General features: G+C 42.4%; 2 protein-coding genes across 2 annotated transcripts; both read right to left on the bottom strand.

Annotated features, from left to right (window-relative positions):
- Positions 1-65: 65 nt before the first annotated feature.
- On the bottom strand, positions 66-15,812 carry znf292b (zinc finger protein 292b). The gene is made up of 8 exons (XM_041064041.1): positions 15,643-15,812; positions 10,489-10,643; positions 10,217-10,295; positions 9,616-9,751; positions 9,302-9,504; positions 9,005-9,141; positions 7,636-7,777; positions 66-7,214 (listed from the first exon to the last, which is right to left on the bottom strand). Exons 1-8 carry the CDS (start codon positions 15,805-15,807, stop codon positions 534-536), a joined length of 7,698 nt encoding a protein of 2,565 aa, XP_040919975.1. The 5' UTR covers positions 15,808-15,812; the 3' UTR covers positions 66-533.
- Positions 15,813-18,962: 3,150 nt separating this feature from the next.
- Positions 18,963-20,099, bottom strand: LOC121200002 (5-hydroxytryptamine receptor 1E). Its single transcript, XM_041065028.1, has one exon. It carries the CDS (start codon positions 20,097-20,099, stop codon positions 18,963-18,965), a length of 1,137 nt encoding a protein of 378 aa, XP_040920962.1.
- Positions 20,100-25,708: the final 5,609 nt, after the last annotated feature.

The following is a 25,708-nucleotide window of genomic DNA, read 5'->3' as shown; positions in this document are numbered from 1 at the left end:
AAAATAGAAAATCCAAGACTTGCTGTGTAAAATGGAAAATGATGAAAAGGATCAGAGAAGTGGTTAAAAAAAACAAGTTTGTTTAATAGTAAGACTGCTGGTGGCAGTGGGTGATTTCAAACTATATACACAACGCACAAGGATCAACATCTTCGAATCACAAACTACACACAACAACAGAACCCATTTCAAAATCCATTTGTCTGTAAGTCCCACAGGGATAATTAAGACACCCGAAGCTTATGCCAGGTTTTAATTATCAGCAAAATGTTTTGTTAATGATTTGACAGTCCATAAATAAAAACATGCTATACGCTTTTCTATATAAAAAAAAAAAAAAAAAAAGACAAATCGTACAGATCATATTACAGTATAATTCCAAACAACTGCTTTTTTTTTTTTTTTTCCTTTTACTGCATGTGTAAAAAAAACCCCATTTCATATGTAGGGCACCAGTCTGCAGCAGATTTTACTCATTCAAGTCCTGAGATTCTGCTTTTAAAAAAAAAAAAACAACAACAAACAAAAGACTGTTAGTCACTTTTTTCTAATACCACTGTGGGCTGCATGGCCTGCAGCTGCTTCAACATAAGGTCGGTGACGCCCGAAAAGGTGGCGTCTAGGATGATTTTAACCTTACTCAGCGATTTCAGATTCTGACGGTTGCTGAACCTGACACAGATGTCTTTGGTGTTCAGACTGGATGTTTTTCTCCACGTTTCTGCCACATCCACCTTCCTCGTGAGGCCGTGTTCAGATTTATTGGACTGTTCCAGGAACTTTAAGAAAGACATTTCAAAACCCATAGGTTTAAAGGAGGCCAGAGGAGCGCTCGACTCGGTCACGTCCCCCTGCAGTATTGCTGGGCAAGAGGAGTCCGATTCTTCGTCGTCCTTGTCGTAAACTATGTCCATCTTGGTCGTGCGTGGGATTTTCTTGCGTTTGACTATTTTTTCGATCAGTTTTCGCGGACGTCCTCGTTTGCGTTTGAGTACCACTGAGCCGTCGGAACTTTCGTCGTGTGATATTTTGCTGTCGAACAGTGCGGTGGGGATTCTCGCTGTGGTCCTTTTGCGCAGGACAGGCTTTGAATAGTCATATTCTCCTCCTCCTCCTCCCTCCACGCCACTGTCTGCCGTCAGCTCATTGTCTGACAGGTCAGAAGTGTTGTCTGACTTGGAGTCGTCGCTCCTGACGGAGCGGCACTTCTGCCTGGGGACCTTCTTGCAGAATATGAAGTGACTCCTTTGCTGCTCCAGATACTTCTCCGACAGCCCGTGCCCCATGTAATGTTTCAATATGCTGCGCTCTGATTTCATGACTGACTCGCAGCCTTTGATCATACAGGGGTACTGCAGAGGAAATTTCTTCGTGCACATTGCAGATGCCTCCACTTTAGATTTCAAGGAGGGTTTTCCATATTTTGTCCAGTGATTGTTTTTCGACTTGTTCACTCTCTTTGTGTCATTTCCCCTCTGTATGATCTTTTTATTGCTCTCAATGTTTTCCTTCCCATTACTTGTCTTGGTAAGTTGGTAATGCAAAGTCTTTGAGTTCTGTTTCATCCCATCTTCTTGGATCTGTTGATTTTTTAGCTTAGACTGGTACAGGTCCTGGTGCTTCTTCATGACATGTCTGAGCAGGTTTGACTTTGTTGCATATGAACGATCACAGCCTTCAATTTCACACTTGAAGGAGCCATTTAACTGTACGGGTTTGGCCAGCTTTACATCCTTATGCTGTTCTTTGACGTGCCCAACATAGTTCCAGAGAGCAGTGAAGGATGCTGTGCATCCTTGGTGGCCACAAGCAAACTTGCCGAGCTTGATGCCGGACAAGAGGTTGCCAACCTTCTCAAGACTGAATTCGTGCAACTGAAGGTAGTGCTGCAGAAGGTTGGGAACCTCTTGGAAAACTCGGGAGCAGTCTTTGACTTGGCATCTGAATTCAGAGATCTGTGGGATCTCTGCCTCTGGCTCCTCCTCATTGTGTTCCGTTACTTCATCCAGTCCCTCAGTTTGGTCCTGTTCCTTGTTCACCTCCAACGCCGACAGAGCGGATTGGTGAACAGCTCTGTAGTGGAGGATCAGATTATGCTGGATGGTGAAGGCAGCCACACAGCCTTGATGAACACAGCGGTATGGCCTGTATGGACTCACAGCATCACCAGAGTTGGGCTTCTTCTCCTTTGTCTTCTTGCTAATGTCGATGCTTGGCTGCCTGTTAATAGCACACTGCTGTGACACAGGGCCTGTGGAGGTCTGGGCCTGTGCCGGTGGAATCGCTGCCTGGTTGTGCACGGGGGCTGTTTGATGGGGATGAATGACTGTGGAACGATTGTCATCTTGAATTTTCGGATTAGTTACATGCATGTTAGTGTGTGGTACGAACGGCTGTGATGGGTATTCACGTTTTACTGCATCTTGGACTGAATATAGATGTGCTCTGTTCTCCAGTGATGGATGAGTTGCCACTGTAGTCTGAGCCAGTGGAACCTGGTTTGTACTAACAGGCCACTTCTGAATGGCAGCAGATGCAGCATCTTTGGCCAGCCTGCGCTTCATATCTAGATCTGCAATTTCTGTAGCTGATAATTTGTGAGCCGACTGGTAATGAGTGCGAAGGTTAGAGTTACGAGTGAAAGTTTTACTACACATTTGACACTTGAAGGGAGCGTACAGGCCATATCTTTTTTTAACCACATTCACCATCTCAAGTGTGTAGTTGTGAGTTTTGGACAGGTGTTTCCAAAAAGCTTCACTTGACATAGAACTAAATGTGCAGTTCTCGTTCTCACAGGAAAACGGCTTGACAAAGGTCGGCGAAGTCAAGCTCCGCGGACAGACCTTGGTGGGCCCGGTCGGGATATTTGCACTATTTGTGTTTTGTTTCACAGAAGCTGACACCTGATCAGATATTTCTCTGACCAGGTCGAGCTTTTCAAATGCACGTTGAATTTCTGTCATCCACTGCTGCTGACTGGCAGATAACTGAGCGGGTTCAAGATCTGCATCGTTTGCCACATTACCTGTGGGGCTGAGCACCTCCTGCTGTGGGGTGGAGGTCTCTCTGAAGCAAGTAAAGCTGTGTGTGTTCAGCAGTTGTTCAATGTCACCAGAGGTTCCTGGGTTTACAGAGTTTTCTTTAATGATTTGTCCTTGATTGCCTGAGTCGCTCTTTGCATCACGAGACGTCAGATGAAGTCCAGAATTATTGGAAGGACTACACACTGGGCCAAAAGACATGGGATTCTTTGAATTGGCACTGGGGTCAGTATTGCCTGAAAAACACAAGCTGTTTCTACGTTGAAAGTCTCCAGCCAAAATCTGCTCCCGCAGTCTCTTTTTAATGTCCTGATCAGTAGTCTTCCTTTGTGTCTCAGCCTGCTTGGTGCTTGCGGTTGCTGGACTAAATTGACTGTCAGGTAGCACTGTTTGCGTCAGTGGGTTTGAATTTGTATCTGGTGTCTGAATGGTCGTCTCAGAGTGATACCCTTCGCTGTGAATTTCCCCAGGAGTCACATGGTTTGTGGGAACACTGCCAAGAACAGAAGTGGAAGGGTTTTCTGTGAGGATATGAGAAAGAAATGGGTCAGGGAACTCACTTTCAGCAAATGTATCAATGCTTGGCTGAGGATAATGGGTTGTACTATATGAGTTGTCCTCCTGCACCTCCCCTCTTTTCAGCTGGACATCTGTACGTTGTATGACTGAGTTCCCTAGCAAACGCTCACTGCCTCCATAGGGAACACAAGGGTTTTGAAACAATGGCTGGGGAGCAGGCGTGGGCACAAAAAGATCGGACATGTTGGATTCGGCCATGATTTGTTTCAGGATGTCATCATTTGACTCACCATTCCCATATGCTGACAGATTCTCCTGTGCATAATTGGCAGTGGGGTAATCTTTTGTGGCTGTCGAAGCACCTGCTACTGACTGATGAGGCTTTTCCTGATACACAGCAGCAGGATTATAGGAGAGCTGTGGCTGCGAGGTGCTAACTGTCTGCTCTGAATTGAGGAGGTCAAGAAATGATGTTGGCAGGTCTGTGTTCAGCTCCGACTCTTCGTACGGTTTGCAGATTGCACGTTTGGACAAGTGACCTCCGAGGGATTTTGGACTGTTAAACTGTCTAAAACACCTGCAACAAACAAATTTGCCATCCCTAAGAATAGCAGGCCATTTGGTTCTTTTGTTTCTTCTGGCTCTCTTTTGATTTTCCGGGTTGTTGTCAGAGATGCCCGGGCCATTCTGAGGTTGGCTGTCACTGCTGTTTTGGCCTGCGCTGTCTGGAGAGGGAAAATTGGCCTGTACATGATTTTGCAGTGACGTTTTGTCTGCTGTCTTAGCACCTGGGACTAAGCTGCTTTGCATCTGTGACGTATAAGGTGGAAGGAGGTCTTCCGCTTGCTGTGACATTTCCTTTGCACCATTCATGCATGAGGTGAAAACTGACTGGGGCCCATTTTCCATAAGCGGTGACTGCATGGACTCTGCTCCTCTGTTGACTGTCGATCCAATCATAGAGCAAGATGGGACACTGAGCGGCAGAGCAGAGCTGCTAGAATTGACGTGAGGCATCGCCTGCAAGTTAGATGGATAGACTTGGGGAGGGCCACAGTTTTGCATTTGTTCACTTCCAGGTGCTGAGTGCCAATTTTGACTACCAGAAACTTGAGACTGTGTAGTTATTGGATTGGTATCCGTTCCTAACTGAGAGAGAACAATGGGATTTAAAACATTTTCCATCAGGAGCGAAGCATTGTGGTTGTGGGCAGATGAAGAATGGGAATGCAGAGTATTGAAGTTCGAGCTTGTACCCATGTTAGTATAAGGAGGTGACTGGATAACATTCTGCCTCTGAACTCCATGAACTGGCAGTTTGTTGCCGTGCTGATTCTGAAGTGAGGAGACTGAACTGAGATGTCCGACAGACGGCGTGCTTGGTGCTGATGTGTAGGTTATCTTGATTTTAGTTCGAGCAACTTTCCACTGCTCGTAGAAATCTGGGTGAACCGCCTTCATGTGCTTGGTGACACTTCTGTAGGAGCTGTAGTGTCTTGTACACATTTCAAATGCACAGTGAAATCGCTCTCTCTGTCCTGCGGTGGCACCTGTGGTAGTAGAGGACGGCACACAGTTCTCTGGTCTGTTCCCCACAAGTGGCTGAGGGGTTACCGTTGGAGGAAGTGGTTGTGACATTGCTGGCTCTGTGGATTTCTGGGGTGCTGATACTGTTAAAAGGTTGCCGCTACACATTGGCCGCTGTTGTGGTGGACATGACAGGTTGCAGTCAGAGTTGTAACTCATTGATCCAGTATTCACATTACTGGGAAACATTTGTGGCTGCTCTTGTAAGATGTGTGTATTACAGCTAAGTGACACGTTATCTAAATTTGGTTCAAATGGATGTACTGGTTGATTCTGTTGAGGTGGTCTCACATGTTCGAAAGAATGAGCAGCTGAACCATCTCTGTGACTATCAGGATCAGACAAGTGGGAATTCACAGGCTGAATCACAGAATGATTTAAAACGGGCGTCTGACTGGTTGAGAAAGGTGTATTTTCTGGTTCATGTTTGACTTTATACTGTCCAAAGGTTTCCACGGGTGCTGGTGAAGACTTCAGCAAACTCTCAATGGACACCGGCAGCCTTCCATGATCTGGATCAGCACTTTCAGTGTTCCAGGTCTCTTGGTAATCATCTCGTTTAAGGGCACTGTGACTTGAAAGCATTTGTTCAATGAGTGAAGGGCCAGGCTGTGTATTTTGTGACGTCTGTTCAGAAGATGGGCTTTCCTCTCGAGTGGCGTGCTCCTCCTGGTGCAAATCCAGCTGCTGCTGTGAATGGAATACCTTTCCACAGTCCAACGCTTTACACGTGAAAGTTTTGTAATGTTGTGCCTCGTGGTCATAGAGTTTGAAGGCCTCATTGAAAATCTTTCCACAATTGGGAAACATGCATCTAGCTTTAAAAACAGTGTGCGTTTTCCTGTGTATAAGGAGCTCAGTGTTGGACACGAAACTTGCCTTGCAGTTCAGCTGTATACAGATGTAAGGCTTCACACCACAGTGGACCTGTAAATGGTCGTTAAGATGGGTGACACTGACAAAGTGGCGGCGGCAGTACTGGCAAACGACCTTTTTGCTTTGCATTTCAAGAAAACTCTTTGCTTCCTCGTCGTCGCCATGAGCTTTAACATGTGCAATGAGGTTTTTGAAAAATTTGAAACTCCTCCTGCATTTTCCAACAGGGCACACATTCTCCTCACTACTCTCTATGTTATACCTTTCCACTCTGACCTGAACGTTAGTAATCAACCCCCCATTCTGCCCTAGGGAATCACCATTTTCATTTAGTTTGTTTTCTGTCTTGGCCTTCAGCGCTGCGATAACCGGGGCAGCTGTTTTGGGATTAGCCAATTTCCTGTTTGTTTTCATTGCAGTTAGCCTTTCCTTGCACGACTGCTTAACATGTGATGTTACATGAGGAATCAACGTATCTTTTGAGGTAAAGGTTTGCGCACATATAGGGCAGCTGTATACTCCACTGCTCAGATGAGTCTGTGCATGGCGTACAATCCTGTGGCCGAGAAACTCTTTGTCACACAGCACGCAGTACTGCATATACGCCTGCCAGTTTCTGAACCTGGCAGATATGAAACCTTTTTCTCTAAGTTTCTTCATTTCTCTGTTTTTCTGTCTCTTGTCTGTGATGTCTTTTAGTTCATACGTTCCACTGACTAAATGGTCTGGGATATTCTTAAACCCCTCCTGACTGAGGACGTCCTCCTCTTCTTCGGGGCTCTCAGTATCATTCAGTAAGTCAATGGATGACACTATCGAAGCTTCTTCACCCATCAGTGCCAGACAATGACGCTTGAGTGTTTTCCAGTCCCAGAACTCTGGGTCAAAAGGCCACTGGGTTTTAAAAACCAGCAGGAGTTCGCAGCGCAGCGAGTTGGGAACAGGCATATTCTCCTCCTCTAGCTTTTGATCTGGTTCATTGTAAAGAGTCTCCACTGCGTAGTATGAATCCACTGTAGGCTCCAGGAGGAACTCAGTCAGCTGACAGGCTCGCTTGACCTCTAGGTCAGTAGGAAGCAAACAGGAAATAGTCTTACACACAGTGGCCTTGGTGTTTCCATCATTTGATTCCATCTGCAGAGCCCTTATGCACATTTCAATGCACACAGGTAGTCCAACGCTGTCAATCTATGAAAAAGGAGGAAGACAAATCGATTAAAACTGCCACACAGATGCAACATAATTACACTAATCCAAAATAAACCAGGATTAACCCTTTACAGCAAAGCAAAGTTACCAGCAGTAACATAAAACTAACTATATTTGGTAGATGAGTTAATTTCTCAGATCAATAACGTAAGTTACATAGGAGCTGAAGCTTGGTCACCCCACTGTAAGTCACGTGACTTAAAGCAGACCATGGCTGCTGTTGTCTATGCATTTCACACTAAAAAAAGACTGCTTTAAACACAGACTACAGTAAACGTATTGGAACTCTATGTGGAGTGTAACAAGACATGACAGTTAAAAGGTAAATGGTGATGATAACTTATGTTTTTCGGTGGTGCCCACACTTTGATAATACCATCACGGCTGACTGTTTACTGACCTCTGATTGGATGACCTTGATGAGGAACAGGATGTGGTACACGGTTTTGGAAAGTAAGGACATCTTGCGGCATTTGTCAAGGAAGGCCTGCTCTGATGGCTCCAATCGCTTCAGCAGCTTGCTCCAAAACAGAGTGAGCTCCCTGGTTTGAAGAAAAGGGAAGAAAGGGAATTCACAGCCCAATTCTTGTCTGTTTATTACGTATCAATTTATCTTTTTAGGCTCATACTGTTGATGACCTCATTTATTAATAACTAACAGCCCACTATGATACAAACAGGTAACAGAAGAGCTGTATCAGCTGAGGACACAGAGGGGGCACTGACAAGCAGGGACAGGAATGGATTTTATTGATACCAATACCAATTTTCTATGTGAGAGAAAAGTAGGCCTGCATAAAATCGGAATAGTGACGCGGTCACAACTTTATTTATACTGTTCATACAGTTTATACTCTACAGTGCAGCATCCCGATGCATAAGGCAGTGAAAACTGGCATGTGTGAATGTGAAATATTAATTGGGTGCAGAAGTGAGCGACACTCAGGTGGAAACATACTTAGGTTCACTAAACTCTGGTGCTAATAATCCTTAGCAAAGCAGTGTAGGCGACATTCAGCTGCTGCTTCTCCTTTTAGCTGGTGCTGAGCGCTGCTTTCAGTGGTTTAAATGACAAACGTCGCTGGTGGTACGCCATATCATCTGTCACTAATTCATTTTAATTCTGTCAGTAACCCGATGACAGGCCTAAGTTAAACTTGGCGGTTGTCGGTTTGTGTGCTCCCTGCTTGACCCTGTCAGCACTTGTGAAAGAGGAGTTTGGGAGGGACAAACCGCTACTCTGTAACATCACTGTAAAACCATGTGAACTGATAAATTTTTAACAGTGCAATAAAGGAGCAGATGTGTTCCTTAGGAAAAAAAAAATAGTAGAGTTTGATGTTACGGTTTTGCAGTGTGCAACAGTCAGAAAGACACGAGCTGAAACGGGTTCTCAATTCCCCTCCCTACTAACAACACCTCTGTTGATTTTGTGCAGTTGATGTATCATGTGCTGTGTCAACTCATGAACATATGCAGATCAATTGTGAACTATACTTAAACAGTCCTCGGTATGATGTTCCTGGTGTTTGTTCACAGAGTAATTACGAGAAAACATGCTAGTCATTTGTAACAACTACAACAAATCTGTTTATTCAAGTACAAGTGCATAAATATTTGTTTGTGGGACAAACTTACAGCCATTAATTTCATCTTAACTTCATACTGAGACAGGTATAGTTTTTGCCCTGTCGGGGCTACATCTTCTTCCCCCTCCATAAAACAAGGAAACCCTAAAGCATGAACCAGGGTGGCTTGTGTTTTCTTACCAAGCACAGTATGTATCTCCTTGGAGAAGCTGTCGGCTCAGGAAGGCTGAGCATAGGCTAAAAGCTGCTGTCTCGTCTCCGTCTGACTCCAGATTGCAGATCATCTCTAATGCGTCACGGCAGTCCTCCTTTGAAAGCTGTACAGATTGATGCAATGTATACAGTAAGTACGTTTCACTAGAAACAATACATATTGCTTTAAGGGAACACCCAAAAGCTGAAATTCATCAGCCAATCATTTTCAAGTAGTAAGAGACACACACACACACACACACACACACACGGAGCTATGCTTACCTCATCCATGAGCTGATCCTGTTCTGAGGTAGCACAAAGGCAGACAAGGTACATCTGCTTGAAAGGTCCCTTCCCTTGGAAAGCAGGAGACTCCGAGCACGTCTTTGCCAGCAGTGCAGCCTTCCCCAGCTGCTTCTCCTTCATTAGCTGTTTCACTCTCATCTCCAACAGGACCTGTCCCTCTTGCACCAGGAACTCCTCAACTGAAGACCAGTGACAATATTGTTAGAGATAATTTATTCTGATTTCATAAATTGCTCTTTAATGATTTTTACATATGCAACTGTATTCTGAAAAGCAGCGCAGGGACTTACCTTGTTCCGCCTGTAGTTTTTCGTTGGACAGAAGGCCTTGCAAGATCCTGTTGGTCCAAACACCGTCATATTGACCCAGAGCAGCGAGCAGGGACAGCTGAGTGAGTCCATTCTCCTGCAGCTTATTGTGAGCAAACTATGCACAACAGGGAAAACTCTGTTACTTTAAGTCACAACTTATGTGACAGTCTGATGTTTGAGGATATTCAGTCAGGGTTTTGGTAGATTTTGACTTTCAATTTCAAAGCAAGTGTATGGAAACTTAATTAAATTGTTAAATTAAAGGCCATGAACCATTCATATATGACAGTCTGAAGTCCTGTTTCCTCACTTGAATTGGAACTGTTTAGCACCGGTTGTGGACACTTTGAAAGATAAAACATTTTTGAAAGATGAAATATTTCAAATATTTCAACTCTAAATTTGTGTAAAAACGCTGTAACACTGTGTAAACACTGTGTGCAGAGTTCACACAGTGTACCTCTGATGCTGTATAAACAAAGGAAGTTGTGAACTGATGGTGCTTTGTCATTGAGTGCAAGATTTAAGTTTTTGTTCTGGCCTTTCAAATCCACGTCTTTCTTAAAAAGACAATCTTTACCTGCACAGATGACTTGAACTCTTTCCACAAGCCATCTGGAACGTCCACCTTCAACGAGAGCAGAAGCTCCACGAAACTCCTGCAGAACAAACAGGAAATCAACAAAAACAAGACACTGATTTTTGCCCCTACTTTAAATAATCTTTAATAGACTTAACAGGAAAGCTGTAATTTAGCTTTTGTTACAGGGTTGCATTCAATACAATAGTCACTCATTATGGGTAGTTATAAACCCTACAACTGCAGTTAATCACATTTTTAATGATACTTACAGTGACAACCTCTCAACCACAAGAGGAACATTTTCACACTGTAGGCAGAGGTATGGAGAGGCCTGGGCGTAACTCAGCAGGGCAACTATGTACACTTCCACCAGAGGCAGAGGCTCTTCCTCTGTCTTCCAACGCCCTGCATACTCAAGCAGTGTCTACAGAGAGGGAAGAACAGTCACTGACCTACTAAACAGCAATTTAAAGAGACCCTGTTTGTACTGTCAACTTTTACCAGTGCAGAATGCTGGGCTAACTTATTTTTGGGGGGCTCTGGTGCCTCTAAATGAAAAAAGTAAAGGCACATATGAAAACTACAGGGTAGATTTTTTTAATTAATGTATTAAAACCTGGTGTATGGTCGGACCATCCCTTATCTTTCTGCTTCTCTCCAACTTTCTGTGCTCACATAAATAGCATTTTAACACAGCCAAATTCCCAATAAAGCGGTTCTCATTTACATGTTTTTCTGTTTGCCAATGTTAAACATATGAAATAGTGACGGAAATGTGGCCCATCAAGACTACGTGTTAACCAGCAAACACTCCGTGCCATATCATGGCTGTTGTTCTGCTAAAATCTTGATTTTATAACAGCGTCATCTGACAAGCACACATAAATTAAAGACAAGGGCTGTGCTGTGATTTCAGATATATTTACTTGTAAAATGATCAGTCGGAGACAAACTTGGATGCTCATTCATGAAGTGATGCCATGCAAACAAATGAATGAGAACAGGCACAGGTGGGCATGCAGAGGGAAAACCAAACCACGAGCTTGTGGTGCAATACTGGAGGCACACGTCAAGGTTTGTGGTTAAGGTTTGTCCAAAAAGTCACAAGGGGCTTTGTGAAAAATAGCAGATTAAGTGGTCCGAAAAGTCAGTAAATCTATTGACAAAGGCTGCCAACACTGCCTGCGAATACTCCCCAGATGATGTATAAGAAACTGTTTGCTCCAATTCATTTTGAAAGAGCAGTGAGGCTGTCCGACCATGGTTTAACTTTATCACTCATGGACATTTGGGGATGTAGCGCTTGACCATGGCCAGTCAAAAACTATGGTAATGATGTTCCTCTCACCAAACAGGGGGAAGACAATCACAGTAACAAGGCTAAGCATTAAGGCTTTATTTGTAGGGAAAGCTGGAGAGAAAAATGGACAAGTTAAAAAAAAAAAAATCACACAAAAAAATACTGTGTATCTTCACTTTACGTATCGCTCAATACTCTGCTACTTAGTTAAACTGTTGGATTCAGAATACCAGTATGAAAGGAACGCATTTTCTTCACAATATATCCAACTCTGATTGCCTTCACTGACTCTTTAGGAGCTGATCCAAGTACTGCACAGAGTAAAATGTTCCTTCAAGCCCTGCCAAGTGCAACAAGAAGAAGAAACGTTACACCTGCACTGTACAAGTCGTAAACAGAACGAAATGTTTTAAGAACAACTGGAGAGATGGATTTGACTGGGTGTGTTATGAGGAAGGGGTAATGTTCTGAAGCGTCTGCCAGGGCTAACGCAACCTGGCAGACAAGCAAATTACTTTAGAAAGCTAGCATTACAAGCTGTGCAATTCCCTATAACACTATATACTTAATACTATATAATACTATATGCTATAATGATAACTATTAGCTGTTAGCTAAGCACCAACTTAGAGAATTGTGACCTACTCTTACTGAACCAGTCACAATGACCCAAAAATACCCTCAGAGGTTAGCTAAGCTACAAACACAGCTAACTGGAGGGGGGAGAGAGCTAAACTCATGTTACCCAACATAAACTGGTTTTTAGAGAGCAGGGTGGCTTTTAGTCAATATATAATGCTGACATCATGTTGCTGTTGTTAAAAAGGCGTGTATAATTCCATTTCCATTATTGCATGCACTGTACAATCTAACATTTGTTAGTAACATGTTGCGTTAGATGGATTTCTTTTTACATAAATGAACTTGAAAAACACGGGTTATGATGTAGATTTCAGAATATTTAAAGGAATGCTAACAGTATGTCAGAACAGTGTCTCTCAATTGCATGATTCTACACACATTATAATGATAGAGAGCCACTGTTTTAGATTAGATTAGATTAGCTGTTGTTTAGGATGGGAGAAACGTAAACATACAGACAAGACGACTGACTGAGAAAATGTAGGCAAAAGTTTGTGCCGATTCACAACTATGTGTACACACAAGGACAGAAATATGCATACACATTAGGGTTGGACGGTAATAAGGTACACTGTGGGGTTGCAACGGTATCGGTTGCAAAACCGTCAGTAAAAATAAAATGCAATGCACTTATATAGGAGATAAGGATTAAATATTAAACATAATTTATTTAATGCCTTTTGTGGTTGATTGTTACATTAACATAATTTCAGCTCTGCATGTGTTATATTAAGGTTCCTATGGTATTATTATCTCTTTGCACTACATCTATTTTGCAACATTGCACATTATTACTATTATTATTTGTACAGACTGTTTCTTCCTCTTAGTACTTCTTTATTCTTTCTCTTATTTTAGTATGAAATTTTTTTTCTTGTTCAACTGAGTGTGTTATAGGACTTGTCAGTCCAATTCGTCTGTTTTGTACCAACAATACCACGTCAAATTCCTTGTATGTGTAACATACCTGGCAATAAAGTGTTTCTGATTCTGATTTTCAGTTTTACTTCGGTAGTATAATATGTTTTACTTTTGGAGACGTTTGATAAAGTTTATGAACGTGAGGACATAGGCGCTGTTTGGATGGGGTTCTGGACAGTATCTTGGCCAGTTTAGCCCACTCCGGGGCTAAATTTCGCTGAAACCTCCAATGAGAAATTTGCATGCTGTTGAGAAGTTCAAGCCTCCATAATCACAGAGAAGCGATGCCGTCTTGTTGCGCATTTGTGGCATCTATGAGCGTGGCTGTAGCTGCAGCCAACTTGTCCTCACTTGTAATTCAAATTGTACTTGTAGGGAATATTTTCACCTGACATTTTGACTGGCGGGGTTATAAAACACAGACAGATTTTAACGGAAACCCAGGTCACGGTAATAGCGCATACCGGGGTAAAATGTGGAGGAGCTTTGACGGTATGAAAATTTGGATACCGCCCAACTCTAATACACATTAATTTTGTGAGATTTACAAAGCAACACATATGAAAGCCTCTTGTTTTATAAATCCCAATCATTGTGGAAATGGGCCCAAATGCACTAGCTCCAGTCTATATTCCCACAATTATCCATCAATGGATGCAGAATCACTCTTACATGAAACCACGAAAACACTCACATCCCATCCCCCTACAGAACCCTCACACATGCACCCTCCCCCCTCCAGCGACATACACTCACCTAACACACACACCCTGCTGACAATCAAACGGATCACCAGTTCCCAGCAGTAAGACAATCACACACTCACAGCATTTCTTAGATTGGGACTGGCACTAAGCTGCACTTTGTTCACTTTATGTTTTTTGAAAATGTTTGTGTTATTTATATATGTGCCTTTAAGCTGTCAACCTCTGCAAAAATTTTGTTATGTTCTCATAATGACAATAAAGACTCTTGATCTTGAACCATTACTCATGGCTGTGGCTATATATACTGCCTGTACTACAAATTCATCACATGTACCTGTAAACTACCATCACAGTAATATCAATCAATTATTATTATTAATCTCTAGAGCCCATATTGAAATAGACTGTACAAAGTGCTTTGAATGTTTCCTGGTGCATTAATGGGGTCAAGGAGTAATGGCTTGAATGCAAATAAAAAGAGTTTTAAAATTCATTCACTGGTTATATGTGTTAAAAATTAAGTTTATATATGTGCTTTATTTGTTGAGGTGAACACATTACACACTGTGTAGAGACAAATGAAGTTCCTAAACTGAATAATAGATATGTGTTCAGTTGGCTTTCAACTGTTTGTCTACCTGAACATTGCATTCTGTATTTGCAAACAGAATAACTGTAGTTAATACTGTTAAAGTTAATGTTGAGTCCTGATCAAGAAATCTTACTGAATTTTCAGTACATTTTAATGTTACTTTCAAATGGAAGTCATTACAGTTATCATGCTGATGAAGATAAAGTCACTGTGCATCAGACTAATATCGACCACCTCTCAGCAATTATGGTTGCTGAATGGTTCTGGAGACAGACAACACTTTCTCCAAATCCGCTAATCGAGAGGACCACTACAATGTGAGTCGAGATGCTTGGCGCAGATCCGCCCTCCCCGTACTCTCATATAGAGGCATAACACACTTCACACAGCTCTTGCTCGCTTGCTACTGGGCAACGTACAGAACTCAAGAAAGTCTAAGTAAATGTTGTTCAGGTTTATGTTTGCAGCTGATGTGGGAAACAGCATGTCTTTTCAGCAAAGGCGTGCGTTCCATTCGGCACGTACACACACGAAATCCATCGCGGGAAAACTCACTAACCCTCACCGTTCTCCTGTTCTTATTTATCATATTCGCTGCATTTCAGCCGAAGCAGCCAACTTTCAAAGAATACGTTATTACAGACAGTTAAATCTGGGGCACAGGCTACAACAAAAATCCTTACACAGCAAGACCGATTGGTTTTGCTATCCCGAAGGCTTGGATTAGCAAAACCTGGCTACCATTGGAGACAATCCGCAAAAATTGTCTCACGAGCACGCGCACGTAGCCAAACATACAGGACTAACCGCTAACGTTAGGCTAGTTGCTGGTATGCTAACATGTAGTTGGAAAATGTCACCAACTTGAGGGAAACTGATAAACAGGCTGCTACGATTCTCTTGGAGTCAGTCAACTGCGGATCTCTACATAGACGCTCGAAAGACTTTAACGCATGTAACATTACAGTCGACTACCTCCTGCAAACACAGCTGTCAGCTAGCGTGAGCTAGCTGAGCTAGCCATGTCAGCGGTCAGATTGAGTTCAATATATAGGTTCTACTTCACCGATTAAAGTTAGTGCCCATTACTCGTGTGCTCATTCTGTTACTAGGCAAAACTCTTAACAACAAACAGCCAGCACTTCAAGCATACATACGGCCCTGAGCTCAAACCTTTCACAGGATTCTCCAGGACCCAGGACGTACAGTTATTGTTAGTGGTAAATAGCTAGCTTGGTGGCTATGTGAGGGGGAAACTCACCCTACAAAACTCCTGACAATACGTGGAAGAGGACTGGACCGGCGAGTCTTCGCTTTCCCTAACCACGACTTCGTGCAGTTCTTGCAACCGTTGTCTGAGTTCCCAAATCGTTTCACTGATACCGTTCTCAGGACTACGGTCCTGCTCGGCCTCCTCGTCCGCCATCTTCACACCCAGCTCCAGCGCGTACCACTACTGCGTCGCTACGTAACAGCGTAAGCAGCGTACGTGGTGATGCAAACGCTGTCATGCTGCGGAGTATGCAAGTCGCATTAGAATAATGCATCTATTTCGGCGTACACATTGATAGGTTTCTGAGGGGAACCCTACACAAGCCAACAATCACTGCAAGGGAGAAAATAATTCCCCACTCAGCCTATCATGTACGAACTGAGATTAAGAAACAACATAGATTGAATTATGCTTAAGAAATAACACTGATTTACGGTGACATTACTGACAAATGCTTTTTTTTTGTGGGCTATTGGTTACTTATTGAGAACAATATGTAGCTTGCACACAATATCATTCTCAACTTCTTCACTGAATGTGGTGTGTTCGCAAAAGCTCCCAGTAGATGGCAGTATTGTAGCACAAATAAAAACCTGTCGAATTTTGAGTAGATTGGAGAAAAAATCAGAATGAGGTTTTCTGCAGGTCATTGATTTCCATATTAACTGGTTCAGATCCTTCCTGATAAATTGCGTTTTAGTTTTTAGTGCAGCCGAGAGCTATTTTATCCCCCAGTGTAACAGTGGTGTTAATTATATTTTACATTGTGACTATTCTGTAAAAAAGAAAAAAAAAACGAATTTAACTTTTCCCTTTTCATGAACAGACTGTTGATTAGGCACCACAGTTTTCCCGTTTTAAACATTTGTAGTGAGGCCACGAGTCCACCCCCCCCCCCCCCCCCCCAGGGCTAATTCCACAACATACAAGTCTAATTGATTTCAAAAACGTCTCCACACTCTTGGGAATACAACAATGGTGCAGAAATACTGAGGAACTAGGATAGTGCTGCATACATACATTGCTGCTACACACAATGACCTGTGAAGATGTAGCCATCAGTAACACCAATACCAATACTAATTCATTTTGTTTTAGAGTTTATGCAATTGGTGTTGTAATTAATATTGCCAAGAAGCTATCCATCCAAAATGCAATGTCCCGTTAAACGTTTCATGTATTGTTTCTTGTTTTATTTCAAAATACTTCTATCAGTCCCCAGCTTTGATCACCTGTAACCAGTCACTTACCTGCCTCTGGTGCTCCAGTCAGTTAACCCCTGTATTTACACTTACCTGCTTCTCCTGCTCCCTTGCAAGATTGTCTTTGTTCTACTTCATATGAGCATCTTCCAGCATCCTCTTGTATGTGATTCCGTGGTTTGTGACTTTGACTTGTTTTTTAGATTTTTGGATGCCTGTATCAGACTGACTACTTGTGTACGACCACTTGCCTAAAGACCTTGGCTTTTCAAACTTTTCATCTGCTTCAGTGAGTTACGTGCAGGACTGTTACACAAAAAGGAAAAAAAAAATCCTCGTTTGTGATATGTCATATTAATGACTTAGAAAACAGTTATTGTTAAGGTGCACAAAGCTTCTCTATTATGAAAAATATAGTTAAATTTTGTGTTTAAATATTGTACACAAACAGTGTAATTATTAGCCTGTGACTATGTGTACGTTGTTTCCTCTTTTTACACTCAGGTCTAAAACATCCTCTCATTTCTGCTGTGTTGTGAGTTTACTGTTTTGTGGTGTGTTCATGCTCTCCTGAAAGTGCCATTCCTTTTTTTAGCCACTTGGGGGCAGCAGAAGAAGCCTTTTAAAGTTGATGTTGCCAATGTGTTGGTTAAACAATATTACAGATCCAGCAGACACAGAGCAACATTAGCAGTGATGAGTCATGTTTCTGTCCACATGATGATAATAATGATGGTGTGCCCTTTTATAATTAATTTTCTATGTATATATTTAATATTAACTGGGGAAGATAATCTGCAGTTGAAACTTTGTCAGCTGTGTTGGACACCAGTGCTCACATCAAGAGAGCGCTGGAGATATTTAATGCTTTGATGCATGATATACTGTATATAATTTTAAACTTATAGACAGGCAAACCTTCTGCTGTCTGTCTTCAGACCAGCATTTACACCTGGAGCTAGCTGTCATCTGAGCTTTGTTCTGTTAACATGAGCTGTTTAAAGGTGATACAATTGTGGAAAAAGAAGAAAAGGTCAGGGATGTTTCATCTCACCTGAAAATGTAAGTATACAGTAAAACTGGGCGCGGTGACATGTGGCTGACAAGCACTTTTATCCAAAGCGCTTACACACCTCTGAGTCACCCATTCAAGCACACACACACACACAGAAGGCAGAAAGCTACCATGAAAGGTGCTGGTCTGAGCATCAGGAGCAATTTGTGGTTCAGTGTCACAGAGACACTTTAACAGGTGGATGAGCTGGGGATGAATGGACAACATTCTAGCTTCCCACTGTACTGCGTATGATGTTCTAAGGGGGTCACCCTTTAATTCCAATGAAATGTCTCCTCAGTTATTGGATGGATTGACATTAAACTTCATAGACATGCACATGGCCCCCTGGATGTCTCTCTAGAGCCACAATCGGGTCAAAATTTGGTTATTCAAACCACTAACAAATAACTGCAAAACTAACTACCACTAACATTTCCATCAGCCTCAGTGGTACATTGTGTTTAGTGCTAATTAACAAATGTTAATTGGTGGAAGAACCCTGTTGTTTCTGCTGAGTTTAGTGTTATTATCATTGCTGTAAGCCTACAACCATCATATTTGTGTAAAAGCAATTCTGTGGCTCAAACCATTCAAGGTGCGAGGATGAAAGGATTAGTGGAGGTCCACTTTTGGCCACAACACGTCAGTAAATTTTGCCTGAGAGATTTTGCTTAATAATGCTGCATTATAATGCTGATGTGGGTGTTGCACCTTTGGGATCAGGGGAAAGGGCCTTTTCGGGGTGGGACAGGTGAAGGGCTGAAATGTAGAGATAGATGACTTCACATCTTCAAGAAAAACCATACATTTTACCAGAGTGTCAAATTTAATTCAACGCAAGTAGAACTGAACCCTAATCACTCAGACAGCAAGAAGCGATCTTAACCACTACCCTAATACATCAGTAGTCACACCAACAACATTGACTAGTGCAGCATTAAAATGAGGATTAAAAAAAAAAGCATCAGCTTTTCTAATTCATCATTTGAAGCAGAAAGAGCACAGTGGACAGACAGCAAATAAGATTAAGTGTATACATTCTCTCAGACCTATGCATGGTCTTTTCTTTTGAGTAGCTTTTTAAAAGCCAGCTTGAAATCATCATTAAAGCTGGTGTATAGCAGGGGATTGATGAGAGAATTGATATAACCAAGCCAAGTCAGGAAGTCTGAGATAAGCTGAGAAGGCTGTAAAACTTGCAGACCCACCAGAAGCTCCTTCAAAAAGAAAGGCAGCCAGCAAATTATGAAGGCCCCCAGGATAAGGCCAAGGATTCGTGCTGCTTTCCGCTCACGTGAGGTACAAATCTGGTTCTTCTCATCCTGCCCATCTATGTCCGTTTCGAAGGATGGGATGCGGATAGTGGCGTTGAGTTTGTCAGTAGCCAGGGAGGGATCAGAGTTTGACAAGTCTGACACACAAAATGTATGGGAGACACGGCAATGGTCCACAGAGTTCTGACTGCCCATGCTGCGACTACTCAGGTGCCGAGAAGATCCACGCTTCTGGTAAAGTGTCTTGGCAGCATTGTAAATCTTGTAGTATAAGATAAGAATGATGATCATTGGGATGTAAAATGCCCCTAAAGTAGAGTATATGGTGTATCCCAAGTGGTCATGCTCTATGATGCACCGCTGGAGGTTGTTGGTACTGGGCCTCTGCCTCCAGAATAAGGGCGGCATAGATATGAAAACTGAGATGACCCAGACTGTTCCCACCATGACGGCGGCGCGGCGGGGTGACCTCTTGCGAGTGTACTCAATAGCTTTGGTAATGGCCCAGTACCTGTCCAGGGCTATAACGCACAGGTGCAGGATGGAGCAGGTGCAGCAGGTCATGTCTACACTCAACCACACCTCGCACACCACGTGACCCAGGTACCACGTCTCCATGGTGATGTAAAAGATGCTGATAGGCATCACGAGGAGCGCCACTAGGAAGTCTGTGATGGCCAGAGAGCAGATGAGGTAGTTGGCAGGCACATGGAGCTTCTTGGTGGTGCAGATGGCGATGATGACAGCGCCATTGATGAACGCAGTGAGAAGGGTGAGGAGGCCAAGTACAACCACTATCACTGCCATCCTATCTGTGAACTGGACCGCCGGCAGGCTGCTGGCAGGTGGGCCAGTGCAGTTTGTGATGTTGGGCCCCGTGGTGCTCCACCCTGGGTAGCTCTCCAAGTCCATCCCTGGACATGGGCCGGCAGCTCCCTCCCTTCCCTCGCAGGATAGCAGCGTTCTCTCAGGGGTCAAAGATCAGTCTGAAACAACAGAACAGGAAAATAGTACATCAGAGACAGTCAAAGTCCACCCTCCATGACAAAGGTATCTTAAAAGTAACACACACTGAGCTGCATTAATGGCAGCTTAAAAAAATATGATTTTTTAAATCAACGTATCCTAAAAATTACCATCCTGTATTTTGGTTTACATTGTTAAAATCTATTGAAATGCGATCTAAACATTGTGTGTCTGTGTGTGTGTGGACTCAGCTAGAAACACTTAGCACAAGTTCAAAACTTAAATGAACTGCCTCATCTCTACTGAGTAAAACTGTACTAAAACAGTATTTTCAGTGAAAACTGTTGAAATGTGTGTAAATCCATCTTGTGTGTCATGTGTCAGTCAAGTGTTAGAAACAACAGAGAGGTCGTCTAATCAAACCAAAATGCTAATTTCAACTAGAAATGTAATCAGTGCTATGATCTTACATTACGCTGATGCTTGCTAAAAACATTGTACTTGAAATATGTTTTTCCGAACGCAAGTAATTGTGAAGAACTACAGACAGTGGCGGAGCCAGATGTTTGTTGAAAGTACCCCTGGTACCACTGGAAAAGGAATCACTATTACCATTCCTGTTACCATTGCCACACCTGTTCTATTTGTCTGTTAAAATGGGTTATTCAAACCTATTTTTCGCATATTCATTCAAGTGGAATACAGATAAGCTGAAGGTTCTTCAAAGACTACATCGGGGGGAAGGTTGCAGTTGATGAGAACATGCATATAGCTTCACTAGGAAAGCCAAAAAAACCCCCAAAAAACTGTAACTTTGTTACAGGTCTATTTTGGAACGCGTCCAACTTACACATCCAATTTGTGTTGAATTGCCTTTGCCACCATCTGTTATTTCTCCTGTAGAATACTCAGCTCAGTATGGTACCTACACTGTGATGCATATGGACAGTTACACCACAATCGACCTTCAACTTGTTCAAGTGCATTAGACTTATTATTTTTTTATCTTTAGTATTCTATTTTTTTAGGCTTCAAACATACTGAAACATGTATAATTATGTTTATGCTTTTTTATGTTTAAATCTTTACAATTTTCTTTACCTTGCTGTGATGCATTACAAGAAGAATGGAGACTGCAAAGGAAGGATGTTGTGGATGTTCTGCAGTATATGGGTTCAAGGAGAAGGGAGGCCTTAAAGAGACAGGAGTTTAAGCGGAGCGTTTCGGACAGAGGGTGAAAAGGTGGTGCTGCAGAAATGTACAGAACATTAAAGCATCTAAACACATCCTAGCACACCCTGAGAACAAAATTATGAACCTGTAAATGTGCATAATGTGTGCATTAGTAAAGCAATTAAATGATCTCACAAACGAACCTAAATCAAAGTCCAGCTTTTCGCTTTTCCAGAGCTTTCAACTGCAACTGTCAACTCTCACTTTCCTTCAGCTCTCACAGTCTTCAGGCAATGGACTTACTCCAACTAAACCTCACCTGATCCATCTACATCTGCCACTTAAGAACAAGAGTTGTAGTTAAAAGGTTAATAAGGCTGGTGGAGGTTAAAATGTTAGGAACTGACGGTCTCTCCCTCATCCCTTTTGTTTATTCCCTGTGCTGTTTTTCCTCATGTTGATTCAAGTCTAAGTCTACGTGTTGAGTGTCACTGACAATAGAAGCTCAGTGGCAGCTGTCACCATGGACATGGTTGACTGCTGCTCCTCCACAAAACCCTCAACGCATATCAACTGAATCAATAATCACAGCCAGATGAGCCAGAGCAGTAGCACGCTGTGAATACAGCCATCTCCCCAGGGGAAAAGCACCCTGACACTGACAGGAGACTAATTTAGACACGGACACCTGGAATGGACTCTGTGGTCTTTAATCATTTAAGGCCTAGTCCACATGTACACGGGCATTTTTTAAAATGCAGCTTTTTCTATGCATTTTGGCCTTTTGTCCACTCGTATGCTGCTTTTTAGGTCACTGATGTAGCTTTTGAAAACTGTGTTTTCAGTGTTGTGATGTGTAGACAGGGAAAACGTTTGTCTTGTGACATCAGAGTGTGCACCGTTAACTGTTGTTTATAGAAAATAGCTGATATTATATATATGATCAGGGTTAGGGCTGTCTGTTAGTTTGGGGTGCTCTTGACAAGCCTAAGCCTAAATACCATTTAAATCTTAAATCAGGATGCCGCTTTCAAAAAAATTACCATTTATGACGGTTGTTGTATCTAATGTCTAACACTGATAAAGACTGATTAATAAGCCATTAATGAGAATAACTTTTGGTTTGCCAGGTTGTGAAAAATCTCTGGCCTGATGCAGACTGTTCAGACTGTACAGCTGCTGATTGTAAAACTTCAGCCTGGTGTCTGACCTGTAGAGTTGTCTGATCTTCTCTGATTGTGTGACAAGTTTTTCTTCTTCTTTTTTTTTTTTATTACAGATCCCCTGATTGTGACTGATTGAACTTCCGCTCACTTCCTCAGTGCTGCCCCGATTAACTACGGCAAAAGTGTACAACTTCTATACTTGTTAAACTAGTACATCTTGGGGTAAATCTTTATGCAGATCTCACTAGAATAATGTAAATTAATATATTCACATCACTACTAAAGAGTAGTGATTGTACTGATTGTACCCTTTCCCACAGAAGACATAAGCTGGTTGGCTAGGCTAAAAGCTAAGCTATCCAGGCAGCAGCAGGCTACCCAATGTAGCAAGTCTAAAATGATATGAATTCAGCACACAGTGATTAGCTGAAGATAAATAACATAACAACAGAAGAGATTAAGAAGAGTGACGAGAACTAAAGTAGAGTAGCAGGAGGAGCAGACGGCAGATGCTGATCTCACGGGACATGTTCATCACAGGAAGCAGCATCATGGGATGTATCGTTATGGTTCCTTCACTAAAGCTCTTTCATGTTTATTGTTCATGAATGAGCAACAAAGCATCCACCCTGATGCACCGCTCTTATACTGGCAGCTTCATTCAACATTAAGATAAAGGCTGACGGAGACCAGACAGACCAATATCTCAATCTGGACTCTCACCAGTAGCAGTAAGTCTGGTTAGCTCCCTTCTTTCTATCTCCACCCCCCCAGATTTTTTTTACACAACCTTTTTCAAACATGCTTTATCACTCCCAGCACCTGGAGACACATGCTCATAGTAGAAAATAGAACAATGTAGAAGTACTACTATCCCTCATATGGAACTTGTAACTAGTAGATAGCCATGAATCAAATTTGTAGACTAAAGCTTTTTCATGAATGAACAACAAATCCTGATGACCTTGTCCTCTAAACAAAATGGAAATCACTGAACAAAGAATACCTGCATCACAGTCTTCTTTTTGTGCGTGTCATGGTGAGATTTTATGTGCTTGGCAGAATTCAGAGAAAGAAGTGAAAAACCCATCTCTGCTGAATCTAAGATGAGTCATCAGTGGCTTATCTCTCAAAGTGTCTCTCAATTCAGCAGGAGAGCTTTGTGGAGGTGTGGGCTTCCTGCTTTCTCTCTGCAATAGAGACTCTCGTTGTTATGGCTGAAGACATGGGCTGAGTCCCAAAGCTGTGTCACTCCTCCTCCTCCAGCCCCTCCTCCTCTACCTCCCAGTTTGCAACTTTGAGGAGACACGATTGAAAGGGGAGAGAGCGTGAGGGTCAATATGAAGCCTACTGGGACAATTATGTCACTCCATCATCAAAACTGGACATCTGTTATTGATGAAGCAGCTTTATCGTTAACTGAAAGAGTCCATGATATGACTCATCAAAGCCAGCTGAAGTTTCATGCACAGCCCACGTCTTCATTTGAAGTTGCTGGTATTAAACAGCAATGATAATTTACAATAGATGTTTTGATTAAAAATGTATTTCCTATACATGCCAACACAAGGTAATACTGGCACAGACTTCAAGAGGTAGATGAAGAATATAGAGGGATTTAGCAGAAGAGGGAGAAGGATGAAATCAGTGAAGAAAATAAGGGATAAAATTATGAGATAATGAAGGAAACAAGAAAATGACAGAGGAGAGGTGGAGGTAATAAAGGAGAAAGAGGAGAAAAGGAAGGGAGCTTGTAGAGGAGGACAAAAAGGGTTGTAGGAAAGGTAGGAAGTAGTGAAGGAAAGACGAATATAGAGGATAACTGTTACATGTCCCCTTGAACTTCGTGTCATGTCCCTTCTTTCTCTCTGTTACAGTGCTGTTCTGTGATGATTGGAGAGAAGACAGTCATGGGAACAGTTTGTCATTTCTTTTAACCTCCACTAATATTACTACTGATGCTGACACTAAATTTGCGGTTTCTGTTTGCTGACTTCTAACAGTAAAACGTCAGGCCCTGTGCTGTGTCGTTCTTTGAACAGGTATTGGGTCGTTGATTATCCCAATGATCAAATTTTACGAATGGACAGCCTCTCATGAACAAGGGGCATTCATCATATTAGATTTAGTTTTATATTTAAAATAGAAATACTTGTAGGAGCAAACCTAGCAGAAGAAGTCTGATATGACAGTGGCTTTTACAACAATGATAAATTCAGAGCGATTCTTGAAGGACTTCAGCCCTAAATCATTTGGAGGAGCAGCCAGTCACGCCTTGTGGAGTCCGCCACAGAGGGCCATTACTCAGCTGTCATCTCACCTGGAAAATGGATGACCTTTCCAGAGCAGAGATTGCAGAGGTGATTTCACATCATCATACAGCAGCCAGCATTCTGGCATGTCTGCAATTCAGGCATCAGGATGCCATTCACGCCCATGTCCAGACAGTCTATCCTGACCTTTAAAGGCTCTGATTTCAGTTCAGTGATGACTGAATTTAACTAAACTATTTGGTAAAGTGACAATCCTAAACATGTTACTGAGGGAAGGAAGAGACATTAGAGCAGAGCAGGTCAGAAAATTGAGAACACAAAGGCAGGCAGGGTGCTGTCGCTTCATATGGAACAAACAGTATGATGGAGTGATGAAATGACATGAGAAACATGGATTGACAGATTGAAACAGATGAAAGGATGGGTCACGTATAGCTCCCTTTCATTTCGTATCAAATGAGATGTTTTGACAAGCAGGTATTACTGACACTCCATCTTTATTATATAAAGAGCAGGCTCGAGGCACAATGGATCAGAAGATGAAATAACGAGCGAGAAGGCGCAGGGCAAAGAGAGCAAAGGGGGGGCTCTGTTCAAAAGCTGAGAGGTACTTTATATTTTACTGTGCCATCATCTGAAAAAGTTCTACAAAACTGAGAAACTGATTTCTATCTTCTGTAGAAAGGCAGCTGGACTTGCTTGAGGCTCTTGAAGTTATTTCACCTCTCATTCAAAAGTCTTCTTCAGTCCTGACTCACCTGTGGGGAGTCCCAGGTATTTGACCTCATGTGGGGTTGCTAACACCTTAAGAACTTTTCAACGATCCTTTCATCTGTTGCTACCATCAGGTAAAAATTTCTACTAAATTTCTACACAAGAAAGAAAGAAACTCTCAGGAGAGTCCTCTAAATGCTATTTGGCAAATTCCAGCAGGCTGTCATAT

The sequence above is a fragment of the Toxotes jaculatrix genome, chromosome 19 (genome assembly GCF_017976425.1).
Source record: "Toxotes jaculatrix isolate fToxJac2 chromosome 19, fToxJac2.pri, whole genome shotgun sequence".
Taxonomy (NCBI): Eukaryota; Metazoa; Chordata; class Actinopteri; family Toxotidae; genus Toxotes; species Toxotes jaculatrix.
Note: the sequence above shows the minus strand (reverse complement) of the source record. Positions and strands in the feature narration are given on the sequence as shown.

Coding starts and splice junctions, on each gene's coding strand:
- znf292b (XM_041064041.1), bottom strand. CDS start 15,807: ATGGCGGACGAGGAGGCCGAGCAGGACCGTAGTCCTGAGAACGGTATC. Junction 9,752..10,216: donor AGTTCAAGTCATCTGTGCAG/GTAAAGATTGTC, acceptor TGTTGTGCATAG/TTTGCTCACAATAAGCTGCA. Junction 9,142..9,301: donor AGGATCAGCTCATGGATGAG/GTAAGCATAGCT, acceptor CAATCTGTACAG/CTTTCAAAGGAGGACTGCCG.
- LOC121200002 (XM_041065028.1), bottom strand. CDS start 20,099: ATGGACTTGGAGAGCTACCCAGGGTGGAGCACCACGGGGCCCAACATC.